Here is a 27608-nt window from a genome sequence, read left to right as displayed (position 1 = left end):
TCCTGCACCAACACTCACACTGGAATTTTCTGGGTAACTGCCCAGGCCCCTTTGGCAGGAGTGCCAGCCCCCTCCAGGGGTTTGCTGGACGTCCTGCGTTGGCGGAGGCCGCTGGGAGCCCAGCAGGAGAATGCCTGGCGGGGGCCAGGCCTGTCTGTGCCCCTCGCTCCTGCTCCTGTTCCCGGCTTTAAGACTCTGGAGTTCACGAATCTGTGGGGATCTACGGCCCCAGGGCACCTATGTTGGTGCAGGAGGCGGGGAGCCAGCAGGGCCAGGGGCCCCAGGCACTGCCCGATGAGGCTGCTCACCCGAGCAGGCCGCGGTAGCAGGAGCTGAGGCTGGGCCGAAGAGGTCAGTCACGGGCGTGGGGGCTGCACAGACCAGAGGCACACAGCAGCCCGAGCTGGAGGGATGGGAGAGGTGGGGCTCTGGGAGCAAAGAGGAGTCCTTGGAAGGGGTGGGCAAGGCGCAGACCCTGTTAGAGGACATCCCTCAGTCTACTGGGACCTTGTGAGCTGTGCTGGTCTTCTTTTAATTTGTTATGTTGACATGGTTTCAAGTGTCCCACTCAATATAACACCCTCTACAGCCTCATGGTGCCCCCCAGGCCCCATGAAAAGTCTCTTTCTACCCCCATTTCCCCCCTTTGCCTCCCCTCCTCCTACCTCCACCCCCTTTTCCTCTGGCTATTGCTGCCCTGTTGTCTGTGTATATGTGTTTTATATATATATATGATTTTGGCTAATCCCTTCACCTTCTTTGATCCCATTTCTTCTTCCCCCTTCCCTCTGACAACTTTCCTTCTGTTCCCTGTGACCCTGCCTCTGTTTCTACTTTGTTTTTCAGTTTATTGTGTTTATTAGATTCCACATATATGTGAGATCATATGGTACTCATCTTTCTCTGCCTGGCTTATTTCACTTAGCATAATAATCTCCAGGTCCACCCATGCTGTCGCAAAAGGTAAGATTTCCTTCTTTTTATGGCTGCATAGTATTCTGTTGTGTAAATGTACCACAGCTTTTTTATCCATTCATCCGCTGATGGACACTTGGGCTGTTTCCACATCTTGGCTATTGCAAACAATGCTGCAATAAATATAGGGGTGCATGTCTTCTTCTGAATTAGTGTTTTGGGATTCTTAGGATATATTTCTAGAAGTGGGATAGCTGGCTGAGTCATAAAGCAATTCCATTTTTAATTTTTTTGAGGAAATGCCATAGTGTGTCTTTTCAGGTCCTTTGCCCATTTTTTAATTGGATTGTTTAACTCCCTGGTGTTGAGTTTTATAAGTTCTTTATAAATTGTGGTTATTAACTCCTTATCAGACCTATCAGCAAATATGTCTCTCATAGAGTGAGTTGTCTTTTAATTTTGTTACAGGTATCTTTTGCTGTGGAACAGCTTTTTAATTTGTTATAGTCCCATTTGTTTATTTTCTCTTTTATTTTACTTCTTGAGGAGATATATCAGTAAAAATTTGCTTCAAGAGATGTCTGAAAGTCTACTGCTTATATTTTCTAGGATTTTTATGGGTTAGTGACTAACATTTAAGTCTTTTATCCACTTTGAATTTATTTTTGTGAATGGTGTAAGTTGGTGGTCTAGTTTTATTTTTTGTATCTACCAGTCCAGTTTTTCTAACATTATTTGTAAAAGAGACTGTCTTTACTCCATTGTATACTCTTGCCTCTTTTGTCAAATATTAATTGACCATAAAGGTGTGGGTTTATTTCTGGGTTCTCTGTTCTGTTCCATTGATTTGTATGCCTGTTCTTATGCCAGTACCAAGCTGTTTTGATTACAGTGGCCTTTTAGTATAGCTTGATATCAGGAAGTGTGATACCTCCCACTTTGTTCTTCATTTTTAAGATTGCTGAGGCTTATTCAGGTTCTTTTTTGGTTTCATGTAAGTTTTTGGAATATTTGTTCTAGATCTTTGAAGTATGCCATTGGTATTTTAATAGGAATTGTAGTGAATCTATAGATTGCTTTGGGTAGTATGGACATTTTAATGATGTTAATTCTTTCTATCCATGAACATGGGATATGCATCCTCAATTTCTTTTTTCAATGTCTTATAATTTTCCAAGTACAAGTCTTTTACCTCCTTGGTTAAATTTATTCCTAGGTATTTTATTTTTGTTGTTGTTGTTACATTGTTAAATGGGATTATTTCCTTAATTTTTCTTTCTGAGAGTTCATTGTTGATGTATAAAAATGCAACCTATTTCTGAATATTAATTTTATACCTTGCCACTTTTTCAAATTCATTTATCAGGTCTAGTAGTTTTTTGGCAGAGACTTTAAGATTTTCTATGTACAGTATCATGTCACCAGCAAATAAAGACAGTTTTGCTTTTGCCTTTCCAATTTGGATGCCTTTTATTTCTTCTTTTTGTCTGATTGTTGTGGCTGGGACTCCCATTACTATATTGAATAAGAGCGGTAAAAGGGGACATCCTTGTCTTGTTCCTGATCTTAAGGGGATTGCTTTTAATTTTTTGCCCATTGAGTATGATGTTGGCTGTCGGTTTGTCATATATACCTTTACTATGTTGAGATGTGTTCCCTCTATTCCCACTTTGCTGAGAGTTTTCATTATAAATGGGTGCTAGATTTTATCAAATGCTTTTTATGCATCTATTGATGTTATCATGTGATTTTAATTATTTTGTTTATGTGATGAATCATGTTTATTGACTTGCAAATATTGTACCAGCCTTGCCTCCTGGAATAATTAATCCCACTTGATCATGGTGTATAATCTTTTTAATGTATTGCTAGATTCAGTTTGCTAACATCTTGTTGAGAATTTTGGCATCAATGTTCATCAGGGATATTGGCCAATAGTTTTCTTTCTTTGTAATGTCTTTACCTAGTTTGGAAATTAGGATAATGCATGCCTCATAAAATGAGCTTGGAAGTCTTCCCTCCCCTTAAATTTTTTGGAATAGCTTGAGAAGGATAGGTCTTAGTTCTTTGAGTGTCTGGTAAAATTTGCCTGTGAAGCCATCTGGTCCAGGACTATTGTTTGCTGGGAGTTTTAAATAATTATTTCTATTCCATTTGTTGTAATCAGTCTGCGCAGGTTTTCTGATTCTTCCAGATTCAGTTTTGGAAGGTTGTACATTTCTAGGAATTTATCCATTTCACCCAGATTGTCCAACTTTTTAGTATATAGTTCTTCATAGCGTTTTCTTACAATCTGGAATGTCCAGTTTTTAAATGTCCTTTCGTCCACTTAAGGGAGGAGGGGTCATGGCCCCTACCTGCAACCCTATCAATAAGCACTGCTACTCCAGCTTTTTTTTTTTTCTTTTGCATTTGCATGGAGCATTTTTTTCCCATCACATCACTTTCAGTTGTCAATGAAAAAAAAAATTCCAAACCTATAAGAAGTTTTATGAGTTTATACATCAGAATCAAAGGGGAAGACATACAAGGGTTACATGAAATTGACTGGTGATAGATTAGGGAGGTGGGAGAAAGCAAAATGGGGGAAGAGGGAACCTCTGGGATTGGGTAAAAAGTAAAACTGTATGTGCTGAAACTTCTTTACATAGGTGGGAACAAGACAGTTATCAGTTAATGGTTCACATAACAGTAACAATGAGGGGTCTCTTGGCTTCTCTTTTGGTGAGATGTCTGGCCTGAAGGAGAAGGAAGATGACTCTCACATTCCAAAAGCATGTTATCAGATGCATTATTATAGATGCAAAAGACAGCAGGCAGGCTTGAGTAAAAGCAAGGTTTGACCTTTGTTTAGAGCAAGTTCTTCCTTAGGACATGACTACCCACCATAAACTGCTCTTAGTTAGAAAGGTTTGATTTAGACCATCCTGTGTTTACCTTAGTCCCCTGAGTTGGCAAGGCCATCGTGTAGGCTTTCCCTGAGCTTGTCAGGTTAAATTAGAGGCCATATCTTGATTTATTAAAAAAAATTATTTGTTTTGTCCACACAGTCTATGTGTATCTTTTATTCTGAGATGGGTCTCTTATAGACAGCATATATATGAGCCAGGCTTTTTTATCTATTCAGTTCCCTATGTCTTTTGATTGGAGCATTTAATCCATTTACATCTAAGGTTATTATTGGTATCTATTTATTTATTGCCATTTTGTTCCTTAAAGCTATAATCTTCTTTCAATTTCTTTTTTACTTTCCTCTTTTTTTTCATTTTTCTGAAGCTGGAAACAGGGAGAGACAGTCAGACAGACTCCCGCATGCGCCCGACCGGGATCCACCCGGCACGCCCACCAGGGGCGACGCTCTGCCCACCAGGGGGCGATGCTCTGCCCATCCTGGGCATCGCCATGTTGCGACCAGAGCCACTCTAGCACCTGAGGCAGAGGCCACAGAGCCATCCCCAGCGCCCGGGCCATCTTTGCTCCAATGGAGCCTTGGCTGCGGAAGGGGAAGAGAGAGACAGAGAGGAAGGAGGGGGAGGGGTGGAGAAGCAAATGGGCGCTTCTCCTGTGTGCCCTGGCCGGGAATCGAACCCGGGTCCTCCGCACGCTAGGCTGACGCTCTACCGCTCAGCCAACCGGCCAGGGCACTTTCCTCTTTTTATAGCAGGCTCTTTAACATTTCTTGCAATATTGGTTTCGTGATAATGAACTCCTTTAGCCTTCTTTTTTTTTTTTTTGGTCTGGGAAGCTCTTTATTTCTCCTTCAATTTTAAATGATAGCTTTACTAGATAAAGTAGTCTTGGTTATAGGTTCTTATTTTGCATCACTTTGAATATTTCTTTTTTTTTTTTTTTTGAAGGGTAGGTGTTGGGATTCTTTTTTTTTTTTAATTAATTAATTAATTAATTCATTTTTAGAGAGGAGAGAGAGAGACAGAGAGGAGAGAGGCCGAGAGAGAGAAGGGGGAGGAGCTGGAAGCATCAACTCCCATATGTGCCTTGACCAGGCAAGCCCAGGGTTTCGAACCAACGACCTCAGCATTTCCAGGTCGGCGCTTTATCCACTGCACCACCACAGGTCAGGCCACTTTGAATATTTCTTGCCAGTCCCTTCTGACCTGAAGTGTTTCTGTTGAGAAGTCAGATGTCAGCCTTATGGGAGCTCCTTTGTAGGTAATTGCTTTTCTCTTGTAGCTTTTAGTATTCTTTGTCTCTTATCTTTGGTATTTTAATTATGATGGGTCTTGGTGTGGACCTCTTTTGGTTCATCTTTAATGGGACTCTCTGTTCTTCTTGACTTTGTATGACTTTCCCTTCATCAATTTAGGGAAATTTTCAGCTATATTCTTCAAACAAGTTCTCTATCCCTTGTTTGTTCTCTTCTCCTTCAGGCACCCCTATGATGTGGATGTTGTTTCATTTCACGTTATCACAGAGGTCTCTTAGAGCAGTGGTCCCCAACCTTTTTTGGGCCATGGACTGGTTTAATGTCAGAAAATATTTTCATGGACCAGCCTTTAGGGTGGGATGGATAAATGTATCACGTGACCGAGACAAGGGTTAAGAGTGAGTCTTAGACAAATGTAGCAGAGGGAATCTGGTCATTTTTTAAAAATAAAACATCGTGCAGACTTAAATATAAATAAAACAGAAATAATGTAAGTTATTTATTCTTTCTCTGTGGACCGGTACCAAATAGCCCACAGACCGGTACCGGTCTGTGGCCCAGGGGTTGGGGACCACTGTCTTAGAGTATCCACTACCTTCTTTTTTTTTTTTTTTTTGTATTTTTCTGAAGCTGGAAACGGGGAGAGACAGTCAGACAGACTCCTGCATGCGCCCGACCGGGATCCACCCAGCACGCCCACCAGGGGGCGACACTCTGCCCACTAGGGGGCGATGCTCTGCCCCTCTGGGGCGTCGCTCTGTTGCGAGTAGAGCTACTCTAGCGCCTGGGGCAGAGGCCAAGGAGCCATCCCCAGCGCCCGGGGCCATCTTTGCTCCAATGGAGCCTCGCTGCGGGAGGGGAGGAGAGAGACAGAGAGGAAGGAGAGGGGGAGGGGTGGAGAGGCAAATGGGCGCCTCTCCTGTGTGCCCTCGCCAGGAATCGAACCCGGGACTTCCGCACGCCAGGCCGACGCTCTACCACTGAGCCAACTGGCCAGGGCCTATCCACTACCTTCTTGAGCCTCTTTTCTTTCTTGAGCCCTTTGCTGCTCTACTTCTGTGCTTACATTTATCTTGCCCTCTAAATCACTGATTTGATCCTCTGCTTCAATCCAACCTGTTGATTCTTTCTAGTTCAGTGTTTATTTCAGATATTGTATTTGCCATTTCTGACTGGCTCTTTTTTACAGTTTCAATGTCCTTTTTAATGCTTACTGTCTCTTTAAGTTCTCACTGAGATCATCCTATTCTTACTCTAAGATCCTTGAACACCCTAATAACCATTATTTTAAACTGTAGTCTGGTAGTTTGGTTGCTCCCATTTCACTTACCATATTTTTCACTCCATAAGATACACATTTTCCCCCAAAAAAGTGGAGGGGTAAATGCCTGTGTATCTTATGGAGAGAAAAATACGATATTTTATTAAATATTTTAACACATCATTTGGTTAAAAAATTTTTTTTTCTTATTTTCCTCTTTAAAACCCTAGGTATGTCTTATGGTCAGGTGCATCTTATGAAGTGAAAAATACAGTAATTCTTTTTCTGAGGATTTTTCTTGTTGATTCATTTGGGTCATAGTTCTTTGTTTGCCCATTTTGTCTGTGTATTAGGTAACTCTGCTCTGATTCCCAAATTTGTTGTGATGTCTTTATGAGGAAAGTGGGCTCAGTGCTACTAAGCTCCAGGCCACCCGAGCTCTTTGCTCTAGAAATGTTTCTTGAGAATTATATTTACCATCCCTGTTGTATGTGAGTCTTGAATGCTGTTGGCCCTTTTGTGGATGGAGTTAACCCTTAGAGCAAGTTCTTCCTTAGGACATGACTACCCACCATAAACTGCTCTTAGTTAGAAAGGTTTGCTTTAGACCACCCTGTGTTTACCTTAGTTCCCTTCAGGCTAGTTGGCTCTAAGGGTCAACCTTGATCATGTGTATTAGATGCTGTGCAGTATCTGTCCTATAGGGCATAGTTATTCTCAGCAGGGTCTAGTGCCTGCTGGACTTCTCCTTTGGACATGATACTTGTGCGGCTAGTTGAGTCTGGCATTGGTGTGGTCTGCAACCCACCACTGGTTGTGTTGGTTCTGGATCCTCTTGGGTGGGGTTCAGGTATAGATTGATGTCAGACATTGCTTGTAACCCAGTGTGGGCTACCTGTCTGTAGCTACCGTTTTGTTCACTGTTTGTGTCTGTGTTTTCTGTAAAGCTGTGTTGTTCTTAAGGAGGCAAGGCCACACCTGAAGGGAAGGTGGAGGTCACCCAGATGATCACCTGTAAAATTAGGGGCAGAGCTGGGCAGGATCACAAATAGAGTTAGAGTTAAACCTTGTGTTTATGTTCATCTGAGGCCTTGCTAGACTTTATTTTTAATGCAAACCACATGAAAATATTTGTCATTCGGGATAGGAATGGTCAATATCTATTTAACATTTCTTAACCTTTTCTGAGGATCTCTTGCATACCAGACACTTTGGAACATGTAGAAAGAATATCGAGTTGGGGAAGATACCATTCCTGGCCCATAGAGGGAGCCCTTTCCCCTCCTTTCCCCTGCCTTACTCTCCTTCCACTCCCAGACTTGGCCCCCACCCCAGAAGTCAGAGAGGTTTTGCCTGACAAGGCGGTGGCGCAGTGGATAGAGCATTGGACTGGGACATGGAGGACCCAATCTTGAAACCCTGAGATCACTGATTTGAGTGCAGGCTCATCTGGCCTGAGGGCAGGCTCACCAGCTTAAATATGGGGCCACTTGGCTTGAGTGTGGGATCGTAGACCCCATGGTCCCTGGCTTGAGTCCAAGGTCACTGACTTAAGCAACAGTTCACTCAGTCTGCTGTAGACCCCCCCCCCATCAAGACACATCTGAGAAAGCAATCAATGAATAACTAATGAATTGCAACAAAGAATTGACGCTTCTCATCTCTCTCCCTTCCTGTCTGTCTGTCCCTATCTGTCTCTGTCTGTCTCTGTCACACACACACACACACACACACACACACACACACACACAAAGTTAGAGAGGCTGCAATAAGTATACGTGGCCTTGGGAATCAAACTGATCAGGTTCAACTCTAAGCTTAGCCACTTGCCAGCTGTGTGACATGGTTGAGCCATTTCTTTGCCTTTGAGCCATGGTGTCCTAATCTAGGATAAGTACATACAAATTTCACATGGTATCTGTGCTCAGTAAGCCTCAGTTATTTCTATTAGTCATCCATTGTTCAGCAGTCAGTCATTCTCAAACGTTGTTCGTCTGAGATTATATATGTTTGGAAAACTGCAAGGACTTGCAGGAGCCTTCTTCCTGGGATGCATAGCGGGGCGGGATGGTGCAGAAGGCAAGGCCAGAGAAAGTGGCAGTGGGGCCCAATCTTGAGGGCCGATGGGTATGTCTGACTTGGGCAGCACGCCGTATGTGCTGTCACAGAGAAGACTGACCCAGAAACAGAAAAGAAGCCATGAGCACTGCCTGGCAGAGTTGTGATCTCAAAAGAGGTGGCACTTCCTCTTAGGCACAGGGAAGGAATTCAAATGTCATTCTTGGTGTCACAGGCATTCTAAAGGCCTATTCTCATTTCCTCTGTCAACCTCAAAAATAAAACGGCAGTTATTTTACCAGCAAATTGTGTTTATTCGGGAATAGTTTTTATTAGGTTTGAGGAGGAAATTGGGGAGGGTTGTATGGAGGAAAAGCTCATTGGAGGAGAATAAGAGTCGGAGGTTTCTCATTGGCTGCCAGCAGTAGTTAGTGCGCTGTTGCTGGGGAGGGGAGGATGAGTTCTTCTTCTTCTTTTTTTTTAAAGCAGAAGATGAAATTGCTATGGGATTTATGCCCTCCCTTGTCAAAATAAGTCTTATCTTTCTTCTTCCTGCTGGTTGTGCAGACTGCAACAGTTATGTGCGTAAGCTGTTTCCCCTTCACGGCTTCCCGACTCCATTTCCAATGAGGTTTTCTTTCCTTATTTTAACATCCCCATCCCAACAGACGGATACTGGCTTATAAACCGCTGAGCGCAGCTTTGCATTTGTTTCCTTAGTGCCCCACTGGAGCTCTGCCCACAGAAATCACTTGGGGCATGTTTGCCGGGTTGGCCTGGGATCGGAGACAAGTTGGCTTGGGGTTGGGAGTGTCAAGATCATGAGCCTAGAACATTGGGCACCATCTTGGCTCTTGCCAATCAGAGCGGTAGCCTGTTCTAGGGTTTCATCCTTCTCCAAAAAGGAGGTGACATTGCAGCATGGAAAAAAAAAAAAGGAGGCCTTTACCAGGTAAAAAAGAGAATGAAGGACATTTTGGAAGCAAAGGGAGAAAAGTAATACCCTAATGCAGGGTATTTTTCTTGACAGTAAACAGTTTAATTGGTTTTTAGAAAACAAAACACATACTTGCTCTCAAGTAGGTGTTTGGATTTGCACTTTTAGCAAAAGGTTTGGTGAACGTTGGACTTGAGCCTGTTTATAGACGAATAGACTGAGGCCGGGTAGGACTGACCAATTGCCTGCATCTTTAGAGCACACTGCCAACTTGTCAAATGGCAGCCATCCAGGAGACTACTGCTTCCTCCCGTCTTATTGGTTCATTCGTCCATTCATTCTTTTATTCTAAAAACAACTCTCAGCTGCCAAATATATATTAGGCTCTGTGCTAGCTGCTGATATGATAGACGAGATTGACGGGTTTCCTGCCCTCTAGTGGAAGGAGTGGGGAACATAAATCATAAGTAAAGAAATAGAGTTTAAGATGATGATAAATGCATGAAGGGAAAAAGCAGAGTGATATGAGGAAGAGGAGCCCCACCCTCAGTAGATGGTCAGAAAGGCTTCTAGGAAGAGGTGGCATTTAAGATGAGACCTGGACCTAATACTAATGCTAAGTATTAGTGTCTAGGCAGGGGGAACAGCAGGTGCCAAAGCCCTCAGTAGAAAAACTTGGGATGATTAATATGATAGAACACGCTGTCACTGAATGTCAGACCTGGTGGCCACCCTGGAGATCCTCCAGTCCATACCCCACTCAATCTCTGTCTCTTCCCATGAGCCAATGTTGGGGGGCTGGGACCCAGAAGGCCAGAAGCACAGAATAGTTGACAGTTCTCTCAATGCCACAGAGCAACTGGAGGGCTTCTGATTATTATTATTATTTTTTTTAATCTTGGTAAGATGTAAGGTTTAAAACACTTTTACAGATCAGAGACTATGCTTCATAACTGACTAGCTGACTTCCTGTGCCTTTGACTGGTCTCTGGGGTTCCCAACACTTAAGGAAAATTCCCCTTCTTGAGAAGTCAAGTGGGGGCATCCCATCTCCTCAGTCCCCACCCGCCCACACTGCATTCAGTTTCTAAAATATAAACAAAAAGTGCCTCTGGGGACAGGAAACGCCTCCCCCCACCCCCCCAGACAGCTTGCTCTTTTCATCGGGACACTTGGGTTGCTGGAAAACACTTTCTAGGCTCCAGCGTAAATCTGACTGTGAAGCACACCCACCCTGGGGCTGGCTCTGGAGACACATAGGAAGCTATGATGCCGTTCACTCCGACAGCCCTTTAGAAATTTGGAGACAGAGGCTGGGTGCCCTGAGCCCCCTTCCAAACACCAATCAGCCCCCTTACCTTCCATCTGATAGGCCTCCCATGCCCCAGCTTTCCAGAAACCCTCTTAGAATGGAGGTTCCGGACCAGGCACATCCCTTCAGATAAGGTTCTGGGCACTTGACTCCTGCCATCACCGTGATCTGACTGGTCCTACCCTTGGGGGTCACACGTGGTTGCTAAGCTGCATTAACCTACCCCGTCCTTGCGCATTCAGATTTGGGGACCTCAAGATGGGATCTCTTCCGTCTCTTCTTATTAAACTGACATCGTCCTTCTATTGATCGAGGTCATTCAGGGACACCAGCAGGAGCAAAGTCCTAACTCCTCAGCCTGACACCCAAGGGTCGTGTGACCTACCTCAGCTGCATCTCTTCGGCCAGCCCTTTCCACCAATCCCAAATTCCTACTAACCACTTCAATAAAGTTTCTTTTTCCAAGAAATCAAGTAGGGGCATGTCCCAACTTTCTAGTAAAAATAAGAAGCATTTACGGAGCCCTTCCGGTGTGCCAACACAACTCTATCCTTCTGCCATATGTCAACTCAGAACATAAGGATGAGGCAGGTAATATGATTAACCCCATTATTCAGGTTGGTAAACTGAGGCACGGCACACTTAAACAACTTGCCCAAGGTCACACAGCTAATAAGTGGTGGTTCCAGAACTCGGGTTAAAATCTACCCTACATCTTGCCTCAGTCTGTGGGGTACTCTGCATATGTCTTTCCAACTCCGACACTGTTAGTGCCATGAAATTGCCCATGGTGGGAGTATTTACACTACAGAAATGAGCAAATGTTAAAAATAAGGCCTTTCTTTTCCCCTCTGGAGAGCCAATTACTAGACATTTACTAGGAGTACCAATACCACTGCCTGACGCCCTCAGCTACCTCATGAGCCGTTGTCCTGCATGCCCAGGAGTCTAGCACAGGCTCCTCCTTCTACCTGGAATGCCCTCCCTCAAATTCTTGTCCTGGTCAGTTCAAACCCGCTCTTCCTCCCACCCCCAATTGTTTTGTATTGTGGTAAAATACGTATAACTGAAAGTTCATCATCTTAACCATTTTAAGTGCACAGTCCAGTGGTATTAAGTACATGTATGATGTCCAGCCATCACTACCGTCCATCTCCAAAACTTCTCATCTTGTAAAGCTGAAACTCTGTCCCCATGAATAATAACATTTCTCCCCACAGCCCCTGGGAGCCGCTCTTCTATTTCTTGTCTCTTTGATTTTGATGACTCATGTAAGTGGAATCATATAGTATTTGTCATTTTGTGACTGGCTTATTTCACTTAGGGTAATGTTGTCAAGTTTCATCCATATGGTAGTATTGTGCAGAATTTCCTTCCTTTTTCCGGCTGAATAACATTCTGTGTGTGTAAATACCATGTTTTGCTTACCCATTCACCCATTGATGGACGCTTTGGTTGCTTCCATGCTTTAGCTATTGCAAATAATACTGCTATCACCATGTACAAGTGTCTCCTTGAGACTCTTCTTTCGATTCTTTCGGGCGCATGCCCCGATGTGGAATGGCTGGGTCATATGGTAATTCTACTTTTAAAATTTGAGGAGCTGCTGTACTGTTTTCCACAGCGACTGTACCATTTTACATTCCCACCAACAGTGCACAAGGGCTCCATTTCTCCAATTCTCTTAAAGATTCAGAACAAGTGCCTCCTCTTCTAGAAAGCCCTCACTGACCTCTGTCCTGGCATGGGTGCCTCTAATGTGCCTGCACAGTATTAATTGAGCAACTACTCTGTACTAGACTCAAAGCTCAGTACTTGAAACAAAGGTTTGCATAAGAGGTGATCTCTGCTCACTGACATTCTCTGTCCCATTAGTGATGAAATGTTGAGAAAATTGGACTCAAGACTGAGTTCTATGCCAGGCCACAAGAGAGCCCCTCAAGCAGAGAGCAACCGTGAGGTGGTTGGGTGTAAGACAATAAGGAATGGTGGACACTAGGGCAAAGCTAAACAGATGTCTGGTCTATGGGTTCAGCTATTTCCCAGCTCTGGCCAGTTGCTGTCATGTAGGAACTCAGAGCCAGGGTTACCAGATCTTTTAAAGAGAAGCCCAAAATTTGGATTTCTGTCTGAGCTCTCCAAATATTTATACATTAGCAACTGATTCCATTTTTTTTAAAGGACTGTGTAAGAAAAGAAAAGCATTTCCTAGAGCTGCATCTAGGCCTGGGCTGAAAGTTTATACCCAAAGATCCAGTTCCACTCATCAAGCAATTAATTATTGGAAATTATGAGCATTAACTGTAACTCAGCTTTCATTTCCCCATTTTGTTTTTAAAGAGATCACTTTAGTCAGCTGTCTGGTGAATATCCCAATCATTATGTCTTTTTTGGATCCCAACTTCTTTCTGTAGTTGAAAGACCATGAACTTGGCTGACACATAAGTCAGGCTTAAGATTCTGGGTCCAGCCTCTACTGGCTGTGTCACCTTGGGGAAACTGCCGAACATCTGTCCCGTGTCCCCTGCCCCCCAGTTTCCTTACTTACAGAATGGGATCATAATGCCCACAGGTTTCTGTGAGGACTAAAGATCACAAATGTTGAACTTACCTTGAACTTGTAGCACGGTGTAGACCAGGGGTCCCCAAACTTTTTACACAGGGGGCCAGTTCACTGTCCCTCAGACCGTTGGAGGGCCAGACTATAAAAAAAACTATGAACAAATCCCTATGCACACTGCACATATCTTATTTTAAAGTAAAAAAACGAAACGGGAACAAATACAATATTTAAAATAAAGAACAAGTAAATTTAAATAAACAAACTGACCAGTATTTCAATGGGAACTATGGGCCTGCTTTTGGCTAATGAGATGGTCAATGTGCTCCTCTCACTGACCACCAATGAAAGAGGTTCCTCTTCCGGAATTGCGGCGGGGGCCAGATAAATGGCCTCAGGGGGCCGTAGTTTGGGGACCCCTGGTGTATACTCATTGAATAGTGAATTCCTCTCTCCTTCCTTCCTGAGCTATCCTGTCAGCCTTGTAATCCCCTCCAACAGGAAGTGCCCGAGTAGACAGTATGTGTGATAAGTTCTGTAGCATTCCAGAGATAGGCAAGCTTCATGTGGAAGGAGCAATCTAGAAAAACTTCCCAGAGGAGGAGAATTTAATGTAAGCTTTTTGCCAGTGAGCCCTGGGGAAATCCTCTTCTGTGTGTCAGCCTCCTGGGTGTCCTCAAACCCTCTGGTGAATCTCAGGGTGTTTCAGTAGCTTGGGTCCTAGGGCCAAAGAGTGTCCAGGTGTCTAGGGCAGCCCTCAAGCCTGCACAGGATAGACACACCAAGTGGCAGAGAACAAGCATCATGATGGGGTGCTTAACTCATTCCACAGATATTTCTTGAGGATCTATCAGGGCTCAGAAGTCATTCTAGGTGCTGGCATCAGAAATGAATCCGAGAAGAATCCTGCCCTCAACAATCTTTCCCTCTGGTTGGAGTGTTTGCATTGATAATGTGTCAATAACGGAAGGGCTGGCTTGTGGGGGAGACAGTGAGTTTAGTTCTGGGGTTCCTGTGGGCCACCGGGCTAGAAATACCTGTCTGATATTTAAATTTGATAATAATTCAAATTATATTAGAAGTGTAGGTCAGGGTAAGGGGGGTGATTATAAAAGTGAGAGCTGGAGAGGTCATGCATTCACTCAGCAAACCTAACTGAGCACCTGCCATGTGCAAGAGCTGGGGGTACAGAAATGAAGCAGACAGTGCCTACTCAGGGAGCTGTCAGTTTAGTGGGAAGATAGAAAAGCAATAATGTTTATAACCGTTATGATGCACTGAGCACCTTCCTGGTGCCGGGCAGTGTGCTGATCCCCTCAGCCCGCCTCATCTCATTGCATTACCAAAGTTACAAAATGAAGCAGGTTTGATTATGGTCCTGCCTTGTAGATGATTAAACAGAGACCTGGACAAGCCAGGTGACCCAGGTGGTCAGAGGTGACATGTGGATTTGAATCCACTTCTGTGTGACTTGAAGCTCAGGCCCTTCAGCCTGACACTAGGCTTTCTCTTTGTTCCTGTGTTCACTCGTTTGTTTACCCCGTGTTATTTTTGAGTCAGGGCTGGTGCCGGACACTTGGCGGGCAGCCAGCGACAGCTCCTGGCATCTGTATGGAAACAAGACTCAAACCCAAGACCTCTGAGGAGCTCACGCCAGGGGAGGTGAAGAGAAGGGGAGCAGTCCCCTGTGAAAACACCAGCTTTCAGGGGCAAACAGGGACGGAGCTGAGCAGCAGGGAGGGGGATGGCAGGGCAGGCAGCCTCTTGAAGCCCGGAAGGAGGGAGAGTCTGTAGAAAAGCAGATGGTCAGCGAGATGGAGTGCCCGAGACACTGAAGAGGGTGAAGCCTAAAGCTTGGGCAATCCCAGGCTTGAGGACACAGGTCAGCAGCTGAAGCCTTGCAGAGGGGGGTCAGAAGGGAACGGGCAATTAGCAAGTGGAGGCTTCTCTGTTCAGAAATTGAGCTTTTAGAGGAAATAGAAAGCTGGAGAGAGGTCAGCAGAGGCTAGGGATGTTTTCTGGGTTTTTTTGTTTTGTTTGGTTTAGGATGGTAAGGCTTGGGTGCGCCCGCTGGCAGAGGAAGAAATGTGGTGAAAGAGAAATAAAAATGCAGAACGGAGTTTTCCCCACAGCAGTTGCTGCCCTGGACATGTTGTGTATTTATTTACTTGATGCTTTTACTATCCTTTCCCTCAACTGGAAGAGTGGCTTGTGGGGGTTGGTTCTCTCTTGTTCAGGCAGCGGGCACTCAGCGGGTACCTTTGTATTAAATTGAATTCACAGGATTTCGCGGGGTGCCCATGGTTAGGTCCCGGGAGGTGGGACTTTCAGGACAGGGGCACGGGGGCGCCCACACCTTCTCAGAAAAGTGTGTGCACATGGGGATTAACAGAAGTGGAGAATGGAGAATAGTAACAGCTCCCTGTGTCTCCCTGAGAACATTCTAGGACGTTATTTATTTGTTAGCATTCTTTTTACCACTGCTGTGTTATAAACGTATCAAATCGTTCAATCTTAATAACTCTCTGAAGGCAAGGGAACTACCATCAGCTCTGCGGTGAAATAGCTCACAGTGGGGAAGGCAAGATTGGAACCCAGGACTTGGAGCTGTGATGTTAACCCAGCAGTCTGTGATGTTAACTCCCTGAGCCACACACCCCCCCACCTTATTTTCTGTAGTTTAATCTTCTCCATGAGCCTCTGAGGCATCAGGAAGTCATTATTCTCCTGCGTCACATCACGGGGGCAGACAGAGAGGTGTGGTGACTTCCCTGGGCTCACACAGCTACCGAGTTGGGGGGAACGCCAGCTTGCCTTTCTCTACCTGCAAGGTGGTCATTTTTCCTTCTCAGGCAGAAGACATGCAGGAATTTGGTAGGGAGTCGGGTGCAAAAAGAAGTGGGGGTTGGGTTTGGAGACATCTCACTGAGACTCCACACTGGGGCTTTGCAGGCTCCTGCATCGTCCCATCCTGGGAACAGGACAGAGAGTTCATTCGGGTTGGCAGATGGAAAGCAACAGGCAGAGAACAGAGCAGAGTCTGGAGGGGGTGCACCTGGCCATTCTGGCTGTCCCTGGGATGAGACCGAGCGAGACAGAATGAAATTCGAGCAGAAGTGTGGGCTGGAGGCCTTGACAGAGGCCCGGTGTGGCCGAGGGGGAGGGTGGCAGAGCCCAGACAGGGATTCCAGATCTCCTGTCCCTGATAGAGAAGAACCCTGGACCGCGGGTGGCCCAAGCCAGGCTAAACTCAATATCCATCCCCCCTGAAAACCACCAGGCTCCACGATGTGCTTCAGGAAATAGCTGCTTCGTAACACAGAGTGGAAAAAAAAAATCTCCAGGCGTCTTGAGGGGAGAGGTAAGACTCCCTAGTGAGTTGCCAGGAATCCTGGAGCTGGTCCAGCCCAGCCCTGCCCTTTGTCCAGGCCTGACAGCGACACGGCGGAGAGAAGGTCTCACCGGTGAGGAATCTCATCCCGGGGGCTGCCTTCCCGGGGGAGGGTGGAGGGGCTAGGCACAGAGGGGGTTGTGAGAGGGGGCTCCAGCCCTCCATTGCTGTCCCCCCCCCCCGCCCATATGGCAAGGAGAGCTCAGATGTGCCTTCTGTACCGTGGGGCTGGGTGCAGTTTGTCCTGCCCAGCTGGAAGACAGGTTTGGAGGGCATCCTGGGAGCTTGGGGGCTGCTGCCTGGGGACTTGGAGCAGCTGTCTGTCTGGGACCGGCCCCTCCCAGCCCCCCACAGTCTCTGGATGCTGTCAGGCTGTCTGACCCTTCTCTCACCACCTCTCATTACCGAGGCCACTGCACCACTCCGAAATTACCTCGTGGCTGCACTCCTTCACCGCCAGCCAACCCCCATCCTTCCCTTGGGGCCTGCTCTGGGCTTCACAGATCAGTCATTTTCCTTGCCCGCAGGGCAGCTGGTTCAATACCTCTGCTACCTCTTCTGCGAAACTCTTGTTCCCTTTCAGACCCCTTTGCATGGGGGCCTGTGTCCCAAGCTGTTCTAAACTGCACGGGGATTTGGATCTCATTCAGGTGAGATGAGGCCAACAGATTAGGAGATACACCATTTAAAAGGTAGATTCCAGTTTCTAAGAGAAGGGAACACACTTAACCATGAAGAGCCGCTGCGGGGCTGCCAGGGTGGACTGGGAGGTGACGCGATGTGCAAAGGCGTGAGCCTTGCTGTGCTCTCTGTAGGCAAGGGACCCTGGGCTACAAGGGTGGCCCCTGGTGGTCTGTCCCTGGCTCCGGGGTGACTTAGGAAAGAGGAGATGATGGCTGGGAGCAAGAGTGTTAATCAAGGGGGCGTTTGGGCAAGGGAGTTAGGATGAGTCGGTTTGCATATGAAAGGCATGCCAAGAGGAGTCTTTGGTTATCTCTAGTCCTGGGAGGGGCTGTCCCGTCCTAGCCCAGCAAGGCCCCCAAAATGGCAGCGCATCAGAAGATACAGAAAAGGAATAACAGGGTTTCCACGGAGGGGCTGCTCGAGGCAGTGAGGCCCGCTCAGTCAAGGAGTTGAGTCACATTCCTGGGCTGAATCCTCGGGCAACTCACTTTCCCAGAGGCGGATTTAACAGCGGGCGCACTGGGGCGCGCCCTGGACCCCGACTTCTGAAAGGCCTCGCAAAACCCCAACTTGACACTTTTTTCTAATGACCCCCAGTTTGGTTTCATATTGTACAATTTTAACATTAATAGTACAGTGGACATAATGCTTTTTATTTATTTAAAAATATGGTTAACGTAGTTTTATTTTCCCTGTCTCTTTCTTTTTTTTTTTTAAGGGGCCCAATATTTTCTTCTGTGCCCGGGGCCTCCACGGACCTTAATCCGCCTCTGCACTTTCCCCTCCTGAGCCTCGATTTCCGTGTCTGTAAAATCAACAACTGGTATTCTCTCATTCAACAAATGACAGTTGAAAGGACAAGCGCTGTGCCAGCAGGTCTAACAGTTCTCACCTGTCAGGTTCCTTGTTTTAAAGAGATAGCGGACAGTGCCTGGCACATTGTAGGTGCCCAGCACATGGTAGTTGGCACCTTCTGCCCGTCACAGCTCCAGGAAGCAGGGGAGAAGGATTGGTGTGGAAGGGTAGGGTCTGAGACCATTGCCTTAGCTACCTCGAGTGCTCAGAGCGGAGGTCACGGGTGGACTGAACCCTCAGGAATGTTCTTGGAACTCAGGAGCTGCTGGACAAAGGATGGCACGAGAGGCCATCCCAGTAGCCAGGAGCCCTGGGGGGTTGGAGGTTGTGTGTCTGGAGCCAGGCCTCGGGAGGGGCCGGGGCTCAGGGCAGAGCACTGGCAGGGTGGCCACTGCCCTCGGGGATCTGAGTGGCAGGGCAGCGAAGGGGGACCCTGGCAGACCACAGGACTTTGGGATCCAGAGAGGGGAGGGAAGCAGGCAGCCGCTGGTAGAGGACCCTCTGAGCGGCCAAGTTAGAGTTGGGCTGTGGCCCAAGACACAAGGAATTTCCTTTGCCTTCAGGGTGTGACTTTTTAAGATCCTAGGCCAGCAATTTCATTCCTGTGTCTGCTGGAGAGAGAAGCAGGGGCCTCTGGAACCCTGGGGTAGAGCTCCATGGCTCAAAGGAGGATTCCTCCCTCCAGGGAAGGTGGCTGTGTGGTACTGACGGGCACAGTAGGCCTGGGTTTGAACCCTTCCTCCACTTCTTACAGCAGTGTGACTTCTGGCAAGTTCCGTGAGCTCTCTGAGGCTGCATTTGTCCACCAGCAAAATGGCCACAATGATGCCTACCCTTCGGAGCTCTCTCAAGCGGCCAGGGTCAATTTACTGAAGACGCAGTGCCTGGGGCTCCTGATACTGTTTCTATTTTAAGTTCTTTTAACAGTGAAGGAAAAAATGAATATGATAATGATAATAGTGAATCTGGCATGGATTGTATTTGTTTTTACATCAACACAGTTGTGTAAAATATATATTTGTATTTTTCTGAAGTTAGAAGTGCGGAGGCAGTCAGACAGACTCCCACAGGCGCCTGACTGGGATCCACCCGGCATGCCCACCAGGGAGCGATGCTCTGCCCATCTGGGACGTTGCTCCATTGTGGCTGGAGCCATTCTAGCGCCTGAGGCAGAGGCCATAGAGCCATCCTCAGTGCCCGGGCCAACTTTACTACAATGGAGTCTTGGCCTTGGGAGGGGAAGAGAGAGACAGAGAGGAAGGAGAGGGGGAGGGGTGGAGAAGCAGATGGGTGCTTCTCCTGTGTGCCCTGGCAGGGAGTTGAACTGGAGACTTCCACATGCGCCCGACCTGGATCCACCCAGCATGCCCACCAGGGGGCGATGCTCTGCCCACCTGGGGCGTTGCTCTGCCGCAACCAGAGTCATTCTAGTGCCTGAGGCAGAGGCCTCGGCTGCGGGAGGGGAAGAGAGAGACAGAGAGGAAGGAGAGGGGGAGGAGTGGAGAAGCAGATGGGCACTTCTCCTGTGTGCCCTGGCCGGGAATCAAACCCGGGACTCCTACACGCCAGGCCAACGCTCTACCGCTAAGCCAACCGGCCAGGGCCTGGAGTGGCTCATTTTTCGATCAACGTGATAGGGTGGGCTTGGTGGGAAGCCAGGGCAGGGGCTGAACGGGTCATGGGAACATCTCCTGAGAGGTGTGTCACAGGATGTGTTTTCTTTTCCAGAATCTCAGAGATGAAGGGTCTCCTCACCCTGGCGTGGTTCCTGGCTTGTAGTAAGTGCTGGCCCATGAGTTTGAACTTGTGACCTTCTATCCCCAGGGAACAATAGGGTAGCGGACAAGAGACTAGTCTTTGAGGATGCAGAGACTTAAGTTTGAATCTGGGCTCCGCACTTACTGTGTAGACGTTGGCAAACGTCTCCGCCCCTCCCAGCTTCTCCTTTCTCACTTGTGACATAGGATAGTGGTCAACGGGCAGGGCTGTGCCGGTTCTCTAGGGGGTGATGTGCAAAGCTTGTGCTATATATGGCGAATGTGTGGCTGGCAAATGCAGGAGATAGATTTTGTTTGTTTGTTTGATGCTAAACAAAATAAAATAAAGCCAAAACCTAAACATAATAAAACACAAACCCCTTATATAAATACTCCATTTCTGGTCGTTCTCTGCTCAGGCCTGTCCAAGGTTTTTATGCACCAACACCCCCCACACACACACACTGCATGGGGGTTGCGGGGTCTGTCCTTAGGCCTCCCTTGCGGCCCCCGACAGTCTGTCCTGCTCTTTGATGTCTCCAGATCACTGCAGACCCCAGGAGGGGAGGAGGCCTGCAGCCTCTGGCTCACTGTGTACCTCTAGACAAGCCACCTTTCCCCTCTAGGCCTCAGTTTCCCAATCTGCAAGGTGAGGGAGCTGGCATCAGTGATCTCTAAGGTGCCCATCCTGCTTGAAGACTCCGGTGTTCTAAATGGCGTTCGTTGGGAGGCGGGAGGGTGTTGTCAGGAGACGAGGAAGAGCCCATCTGCCTGCTCTGTACAGATACCAGATTCATCATACCCATAATACCCAGTGTTTCTTGCTCACTTCGTATGTATCTGCCACTGTGCTCGAAACTTACATCCTTTATCTTATTATAACCCTCATGACAACTCCAAGAGGTGGGCACTCATTTCAAGAAACTGAGGCTCTGAGAGATAAGTGACCTATTCAAGACCATCCTGTGAATTAGTGGCAGGGTTGTGACTTGAGTCTAGGCTTGATCACTCTCCAAGTCCAAACTTGTAACCACTTCTCTAGACTGCCTGCCCTCACCTTTGCTGTCCCTCTGCCAGTGATGGGGAGGATAAAAGAGAGACACTGCGCCCCTCCCAGCCCTGCGGTGGGCGAGGGGGCAGGAGCATGCCGGGAAAGCGGGCCTGCAGCAGGCCGGCCTGGGTCAGCTCGGGACGGGGCTGTCTTTCAGGTGTGCCCGCTGTGCCAGGCGGCTTGCTAGACCTGAAGTCCATGATTGAGAAGATGACGGGAAAGAATGCCCTGCTGAACTACGGTTTCTACGGCTGTTACTGCGGCTGGGGCGGTCGTGGGACCCCCAAGGATGCTACTGATTGGTGAGCTGATTCCCATGACTGCCCTTTATGCTCCAGGCTCTGCACCCACATGATCTCGTCTAATTCCATGTCCTGTCTGGAAGATGCACATTAAAGTGCCATTTTACAGATAGGAAAACTGAGTCTCAGAGAGGTTAAGTAACTTGACCAAGGTGCATCTAGTAACTCTTCAACACTCAGTGGCCTAATGGATCTGATGGTTTATTGCTACACAACAAACCATCCTAAAATGTAGTGGCTTAAAGTGATAATGACCATGGATTTTGCTAAGACTCTGTTATTGGGCAGGGCTTGTGTCTGCCCAAGTTGTGGGAAGAATTGTCTCTGCGCCACCTGGCTTCAGCGTGGGCACCTTGACCCAGGCTGGATGATCCACTCTCCAGATGGCTCGCTCCGATAGCGGGCAAGTTGTCACCGTCTGCTGGCTGGGAGCTCAGATGGGGCTGGGGACTGGGGGCCTCCATTTCTCTCACTTAGGCCTCTCCAAGGTTGTTTGGACTTCCTCACAGCATGGTGACTCTTGGGTTCCAAGACTGAGTATCCCAAGACTGCAAGACAAAAGAGTATAGCATTTTTACAATCAAGCCTCAGAAAATTTCATGGTGGCCCTTCCAGTATACGCTTGGTTGAGGATATCACAATGGCTTTAAGAGGGAGGGGACCTAGTGTCTACATCTTGATTGGGAAATGTCAAAGTTCCAGAACATGTGAAATGGGAGGGACTGTCCTTTGGAAAATGCAACCTGCTGGGTTGACAATTCTGATACTGCTAGACATGTATGATGGAATGGAGCAATTAAGCAAATGGATGGCAGATGGTGGGAGCCCAGTTTCTCACTGCTGGAGTGGGAGTTTATGGACAAGCAAGGACAGGAAGCTAGTATGATCTATATGGTGCTGGATTAGAGCTGGAGGCATCAGTACAAACTCTCATTTAGCTAAGTAGAGAGGCAGATGGTTACATATATAAAAATATGTATACTTATGTGCATATTTTTTTTACTCTGTCAGCTTAGAGGATCTAAAAGAAACAAGTCCCTAGCAGCAATAAGCAACTTCTAGTGCCCAGATCTGGTTTCTAATGCCATTCTCCAAGGAACCAAGACCCCTCGGAGAAATGGCTGATGCTAGGACTTGGGTGGGAAATAGAAAAGATGAGCCTGGAGTTTCTTATGACACAAAAAGGAAGGAAGTGCCCAAACAAAACTGAACAAACCCCAGACAGACCCCACGTTGATAGAGATACGTCACAGCATGCAGGGACCAACGGAAGGAGCTCCCAATGGCCACAGCTGAAAGATTTTAAGCAAAAATAAAAAACACTGTCTTATCATGAGAAAAACATCAGAGAAATCCCAATGGTAGTAGGGCATCCTGCAAATTACCTGACCAGTACTCTTCCAAACAATCAAGGTCATCAAAAACAATGGAAGTGTGAAAAACTGTCACAGCCAAGAGGAGCTGAAAGAGACATGATGACTAAATGTAATATGGGTCCTGGATGGGATCCTGAGGCAGAAAAGAGGATCAAAACTAAGGAGGTCTGAATAAGCTATGAACTTTTTACAACTAGTGAATCAATAATGATATATTATTATTTAATAGTAAGTTAAAATATTTAGTTAATATTGGTTTGTTCATTGTAATTCAGGCATCCTATTAATATAAGATGTTAGTAATAGGGGAAACTGGATGTGGGGTAAATGGGAACACTTTTCTTTTTTTTTAATTTTTATTTTATTTATTCATTTTAGAGAGGAGAGAGAGAGGGAGAGGGAGAGAGAGAGACAGAGAGAGAGAGGAGAGAGAGACAGGGGGGGAGGAGCTGGAAGCATCAACTCCCATATGTGCCTTGACCAGGCAAGCCCAGGGTTTCGAACTGGTGACCTCAGTGTTTCCAGGTCGACGCTTTATCCACTCTGCCACCACAGGTCAGGCGGAACACTTTTCTATAAATTAAAAAAAAAAATTTTAATGCAACCTGCTACACCTAACATACTGGAAGTTTATTTTTTGGTCTGATAACAGTTTAATCAAACATGTTGATTCTGGGATCCAGGTTCCTTCCATATTGTGGCTCTGCCATCCCCTATGGCCTCAGAGTCCTTGGCTTGATTGTCTTCAGCCAGCTGAGAGACTGAGAAAGATGGAAAGTGGAGGATAACGTGTGAGGTTTTTATGGGTAGGTCTGGAAGTGGTGTATATCACATCAGCCCACATTCCCCTAGCTGGAACCTAGCCATTTGACCACATGTAGCTGCAAGGGAGGCTGGGAAATGTAGTCTCACCATGAGCTTAGGTCAGGAGTAAAAAGTAGTCAATGAGATAAAATAGCAAGTATCCCCAGAGGAAGGGTATACTGTATTATTATTTCTCTGCCAGACCACACCCACTAACGTGGCTTCTGCTTAGGTGGCACAAGCCTTCCACTGAGGATCTAAGTGTTCTGCATTGACAGGTGCTGTTGGTTGCATGACCACTGCTATGGGCTGCTGGAGAAGAAAGGCTGCCGCATCTGGACACAGTCATACAAGCACAGTTTCTCAAGGGGCCAGGTCACCTGTGGTAAGGCTGGGGCTCCCCATTCAGGCCCCTGGGTCTCTGCTGGCTCTGAGCTCAGTTGCCCCTAGAAGTCAGGCAGCCTTTATCTTAAGGGGCAGAGTTGGGGGAGGGACAGGGATATTGCACCTGTATCTGAGAGAGTATTCAGTAGATGCCAACAGCTTTGCAAACTTCCTTTTACTTGCTCCCTGAAGATACCCTGTGAGTAGTGTAATCTCCCCATTTTACAGATGAGGAAACTGAAACTCAAAGGCTTGCCCGTATATACAGCTAGAGTTGGGACTCAAGTTCAGGTCCACCAAGTTCAAAGCCAAGTCAGGGTATGGTATCTCCTCTATGAGAACTGGGGTTCCTCCAGAGCAGGGGCTGTCTCCACCATCAGCCTGGGAGCTCCAAGGGGAGGGAATGTGTGTTCTCCATCAGACTGGGGGCTCCCTGAGGGTAAGACCTGTGTCTTCCGAGGCTGAAACTTCACCCCGGCAGCAGCTGGGCCTCTTCCATCAGATTATGCGTTTCCCAGTGTAGATGCTGAGCCCCCCTCATCAGACTGAGCGCTCCCTCAAGCAGGAAGCAGACCGAGGGTCCGCTCAGCCTGGAAGCAAGTCCTGACTGGAGCAAGTCTGGGAGTCAGTGTTGGGAGAGCGTATCTCCCTTCACTCATTCTGCATCGGCGTCCTGTTTGCAGGGCTCGGGCACTTCTGCCAGGTGCAGCTCTGCTCCTGTGACCGGAAGCTTGTCTACTGCCTGAAGAGAAACCTGAGGAGCTACAACCCTGGTTACCGATACTTTCCCAACATCTTCTGCACCTAGAGACCCTCGGTGAGCTCCTCCCAGACCATGATTTTTGCCCTGTTCTCCTATAACACAGAGCTCACCGACTCTGGTGGACTCCTGAGTGAGACTCTCTCTTGCCCCTTGTGCTTTCTTGATGGTCCAGTTGGCTTGGAGGAGCCTCACGGAGGTCCTTCGCCCTCCAGAGAACCAACCCCCAGAGAGTGGCTCTGGTCATAGGACTTGACAAGGTCAGGATCCCTGGCCTCCGCTTGTGAGCTCAGTCCAAGCTCCAGGCCAGTGGGCCTCGCCTCTGCAGACCGAGCCCCTTCTGCGGGAGGGAGACTCCTGGGATGCATTCACCGTTCGCTTCCTGCTGCCCTCTAGAGAATCTTACTCAAGGAGAAGCAAAATTGGCTCCATAAATCCGACATGTAGATAGTTAATAAAATTCCTCCTCAAGATAAATAAAAACCACGCAGGCACTTTCCCCTGCGGTGGGGGAGTGCCGTTGCCTCTTTCTCTGCCACTAAGCGCAAGTTAACCACGTTCTCCGACACAGAAGGTGCCAATTAGTAAATAGAAGGTCTTCTGAGATGAGTGTCAAGCCTTTTGGGGGGGGGCTTAAATCTTGAGGATCCTCTGGAGCCAAGCGTTGTGTCTCCTTTTTCCTTGAGGGGGTGTGGAGAAGATAATTGACAATCATGCTGGCTTGGGCTTCTGAGCCACAGGAGAGACTGCGTTCAAATCCCAGCTTGCCTTCTCCAGCTGGGCAAGCCCAGCCCATTTCTGAACCTCTTTGACATTGTCTTCTTTAAAAAGAAACTGTAATGTTTCTTGCAGTGTAAATTGGGAAACCCAAAGTTGACTTGCTGCTGATGCAGGGATGCTGAGGTCCCGGGGTTTCACAGAGCAGAACATTTTAAAAATAAGCTTCAGCTATGGTGTTTATTTTTACCAAATAAGGACATTAAGAAACTTAACTCATCTAGTAATTCACAAAAGAATACCAGGACAGCAGGGAGAAAAGACATATTTTAAAACAAAGGAGAGTCCTGTCCAAAAAAAAAAGACCTTTGGCTTCTTTCCACTGACAAACCCCAAAATAACCACATGATAAATGGGATTTATATTTTAAAACCTCCAATGTTAAACATTTTCAAAATAAAGTTTGATTTTTTTATTGCTCTGAATGTACTGGTGTTTTAGAAAAGTTTGCCATGGACTCGTGTCTATATTTGACAACGTAACACAGAATAGGGCTCAAATGTCCAATTTGCTCATAACATTTTTTTTTAGCAAAGTCACTTTCCAAATCCATTTTTAAACGGGTATATGGAGAAAATTGGAGCTTCACTCTTTTTTTTTTTTGTATTTTTCTGAAGTGAGAAGCAAGGAGGCAGAAAGACAGACTCCTGCATGCGCCCAACCGGGATTCACCCAGCATGCCCACCAGGGGGGGTGCTCTGCTCATCTGGGGTGTTGCTCCCGTTGTGGTTGGAGCCATTCTAGTGCCTGAGGGGAGGCCATGGAGCTGTCCTCAGCGCCTGGGCCAACTTTGCTCCAATGGAGCCTGGGCTGTGGGAGGAGAACAGAGACAAAGAGAAAGGAGAGGGGGAGGGGTGGAGAAGCAGATGGGCGCCTCTCTTGTGTGTCCTGGCTAGGAATCGAGCCCAGGACATCCACATGCCAGGCTGACGTTCTACTGCTGAGCCAACCGGCCAGGGCCAGGAGCTTTACTCTTAATGCCATTTTTTCTTCTATTGCAATATTCTGGATGATGGAGAAAAGACCCAGCCCAGGCTTCTTCTTTCATCTGCTTCAGGTGGCTGGCAAGGTGGTATCTTATTGGTAATTTCTGCAGGAAGGGGCATCCCAGCTCAGAGACCAGTATTCAGAAAAGTGCTGACAGGCATTTGCGGACAAGGGATACTGTAAGGTTATGAAAGCAACACTACAAGCTGATGTGGGTTTGAACCGGAAGGATCCATGGAGAACCTTCATTTATCTACTTAGACATTGAGGCCCAGAGAGGTTAGGAGACTTTCCCAAAGTCACACAGCACATCAGTAACAGATACTGGTTCTAAACTCTGGGCTCTAACCACTTTTCCATGGTCTTCAACGCCAGCCCACACAGAGAGAAAACGGAACCTAGTTCAGGGACTCAGCCACATGGGGGGGGGAGTTCTCAGGAGGATCTATTACATCTCTGTTCTATTGCCTCTAGTCTGTCCTTGGGTGGTTAGTCTGGCTGGGTGCTGGACTTCAACTTCAGTAGAGGGGACCCCACTGAGGTCCTCCATGCCCGCTGCCCTGCATCCACCTTCATGGCTGTGAAGAGCTCTGGGGGAAACGATGAAAACCAAGTCATTGTGAAAATTGGGAGTCTCCTGGTCTGTTTTATTTGACTCTCTCCTGGCTGGCAAGAGAAAACTATTAGGAAGGTCATCTCAAAATTGCATGTCCCCCCTTTCTGGTCTGTACTGAAATGTACAGACCAGACCAAAATGCCTCCCTGGGTAGACCTTTGTATAAAAGTAGGCAGACAACACAGATACATAGACACTCAACGGAAAGGTTGCCTTAGAAATATGGGCCGGTCACTGGCATTTGAAAGTGATCCTGCCAGAGAGTCTTAACGTCTCTTGTTGGAGACTTGCAGGTGGCGAGAGGCTGAAGGGGGGTTCAGGCTGTCTTCACGGGTTCCACCGTTCCAGTTTTCCCTGCCACGTGGACTAGAAGGCCTCAGGCAGCAGCACCAGCATCAAAAGAAATAGCCTCACACAGACTGGTTAATTTGTCCCCACAATCATGGAAAGTCAAATCACCATAAAGAAAAAAACCACCCTTATTTTATATGTAGGTATCTCCTAGTACAGAGATTTTTAACCCATGTGCCACAAGAATTTTTAAAATGTGCAATACCTGACTATTTAGTCAGGGGCATGGTCCTCTTTTCCCTTAGACTGTCAAAAAAAAATGACAACAGCTAACAATAGCTGCCTGGTGTGAATGAATCAAAATT

At 47.1% G+C, this 27608-nt stretch overlaps 1 protein-coding gene across 10 annotated transcripts; it reads left to right on the top strand.

Moving 5' to 3' along the window:
• PLA2G5 (phospholipase A2 group V) lies at nucleotides 1-24868 on the top strand. 10 transcript variants are annotated; one of them, XM_066270245.1, is made up of 8 exons: nucleotides 1-351; nucleotides 926-963; nucleotides 16489-16672; nucleotides 17132-17249; nucleotides 19867-19916; nucleotides 21104-21248; nucleotides 23707-23813; nucleotides 24496-24862. In XM_066270245.1, exons 2-8 carry the CDS (start codon nucleotides 949-951, stop codon nucleotides 24618-24620), a joined length of 744 nt encoding a protein of 247 aa, XP_066126342.1. In that variant the 5' UTR covers nucleotides 1-351; nucleotides 926-948; the 3' UTR covers nucleotides 24621-24862. The 10 variants fall into 10 exon arrangements, with proteins under 10 accessions (XP_066126342.1, XP_066126347.1, XP_066126349.1 ...); XM_066270244.1 differs by lacking the exons at nucleotides 1-351; nucleotides 926-963 and adding an exon at nucleotides 14595-14870 and having other exon boundaries at nucleotides 24496-24629; nucleotides 24748-24868; XM_066270243.1 differs by lacking the exons at nucleotides 1-351; nucleotides 926-963 and adding an exon at nucleotides 14598-14870.
• The last annotated feature ends 2740 nt before the right edge of the window (nucleotides 24869-27608 follow it).

This window comes from Saccopteryx bilineata, chromosome 3 (genome assembly GCF_036850765.1).
Source record: "Saccopteryx bilineata isolate mSacBil1 chromosome 3, mSacBil1_pri_phased_curated, whole genome shotgun sequence".
Lineage (NCBI taxonomy): Eukaryota > Metazoa > Chordata > Mammalia > Chiroptera > Emballonuridae > Saccopteryx > Saccopteryx bilineata.
The sequence above is the reverse complement of the archived record's forward strand: the minus strand, read 5'-3'. Positions and strand labels throughout refer to the sequence as shown.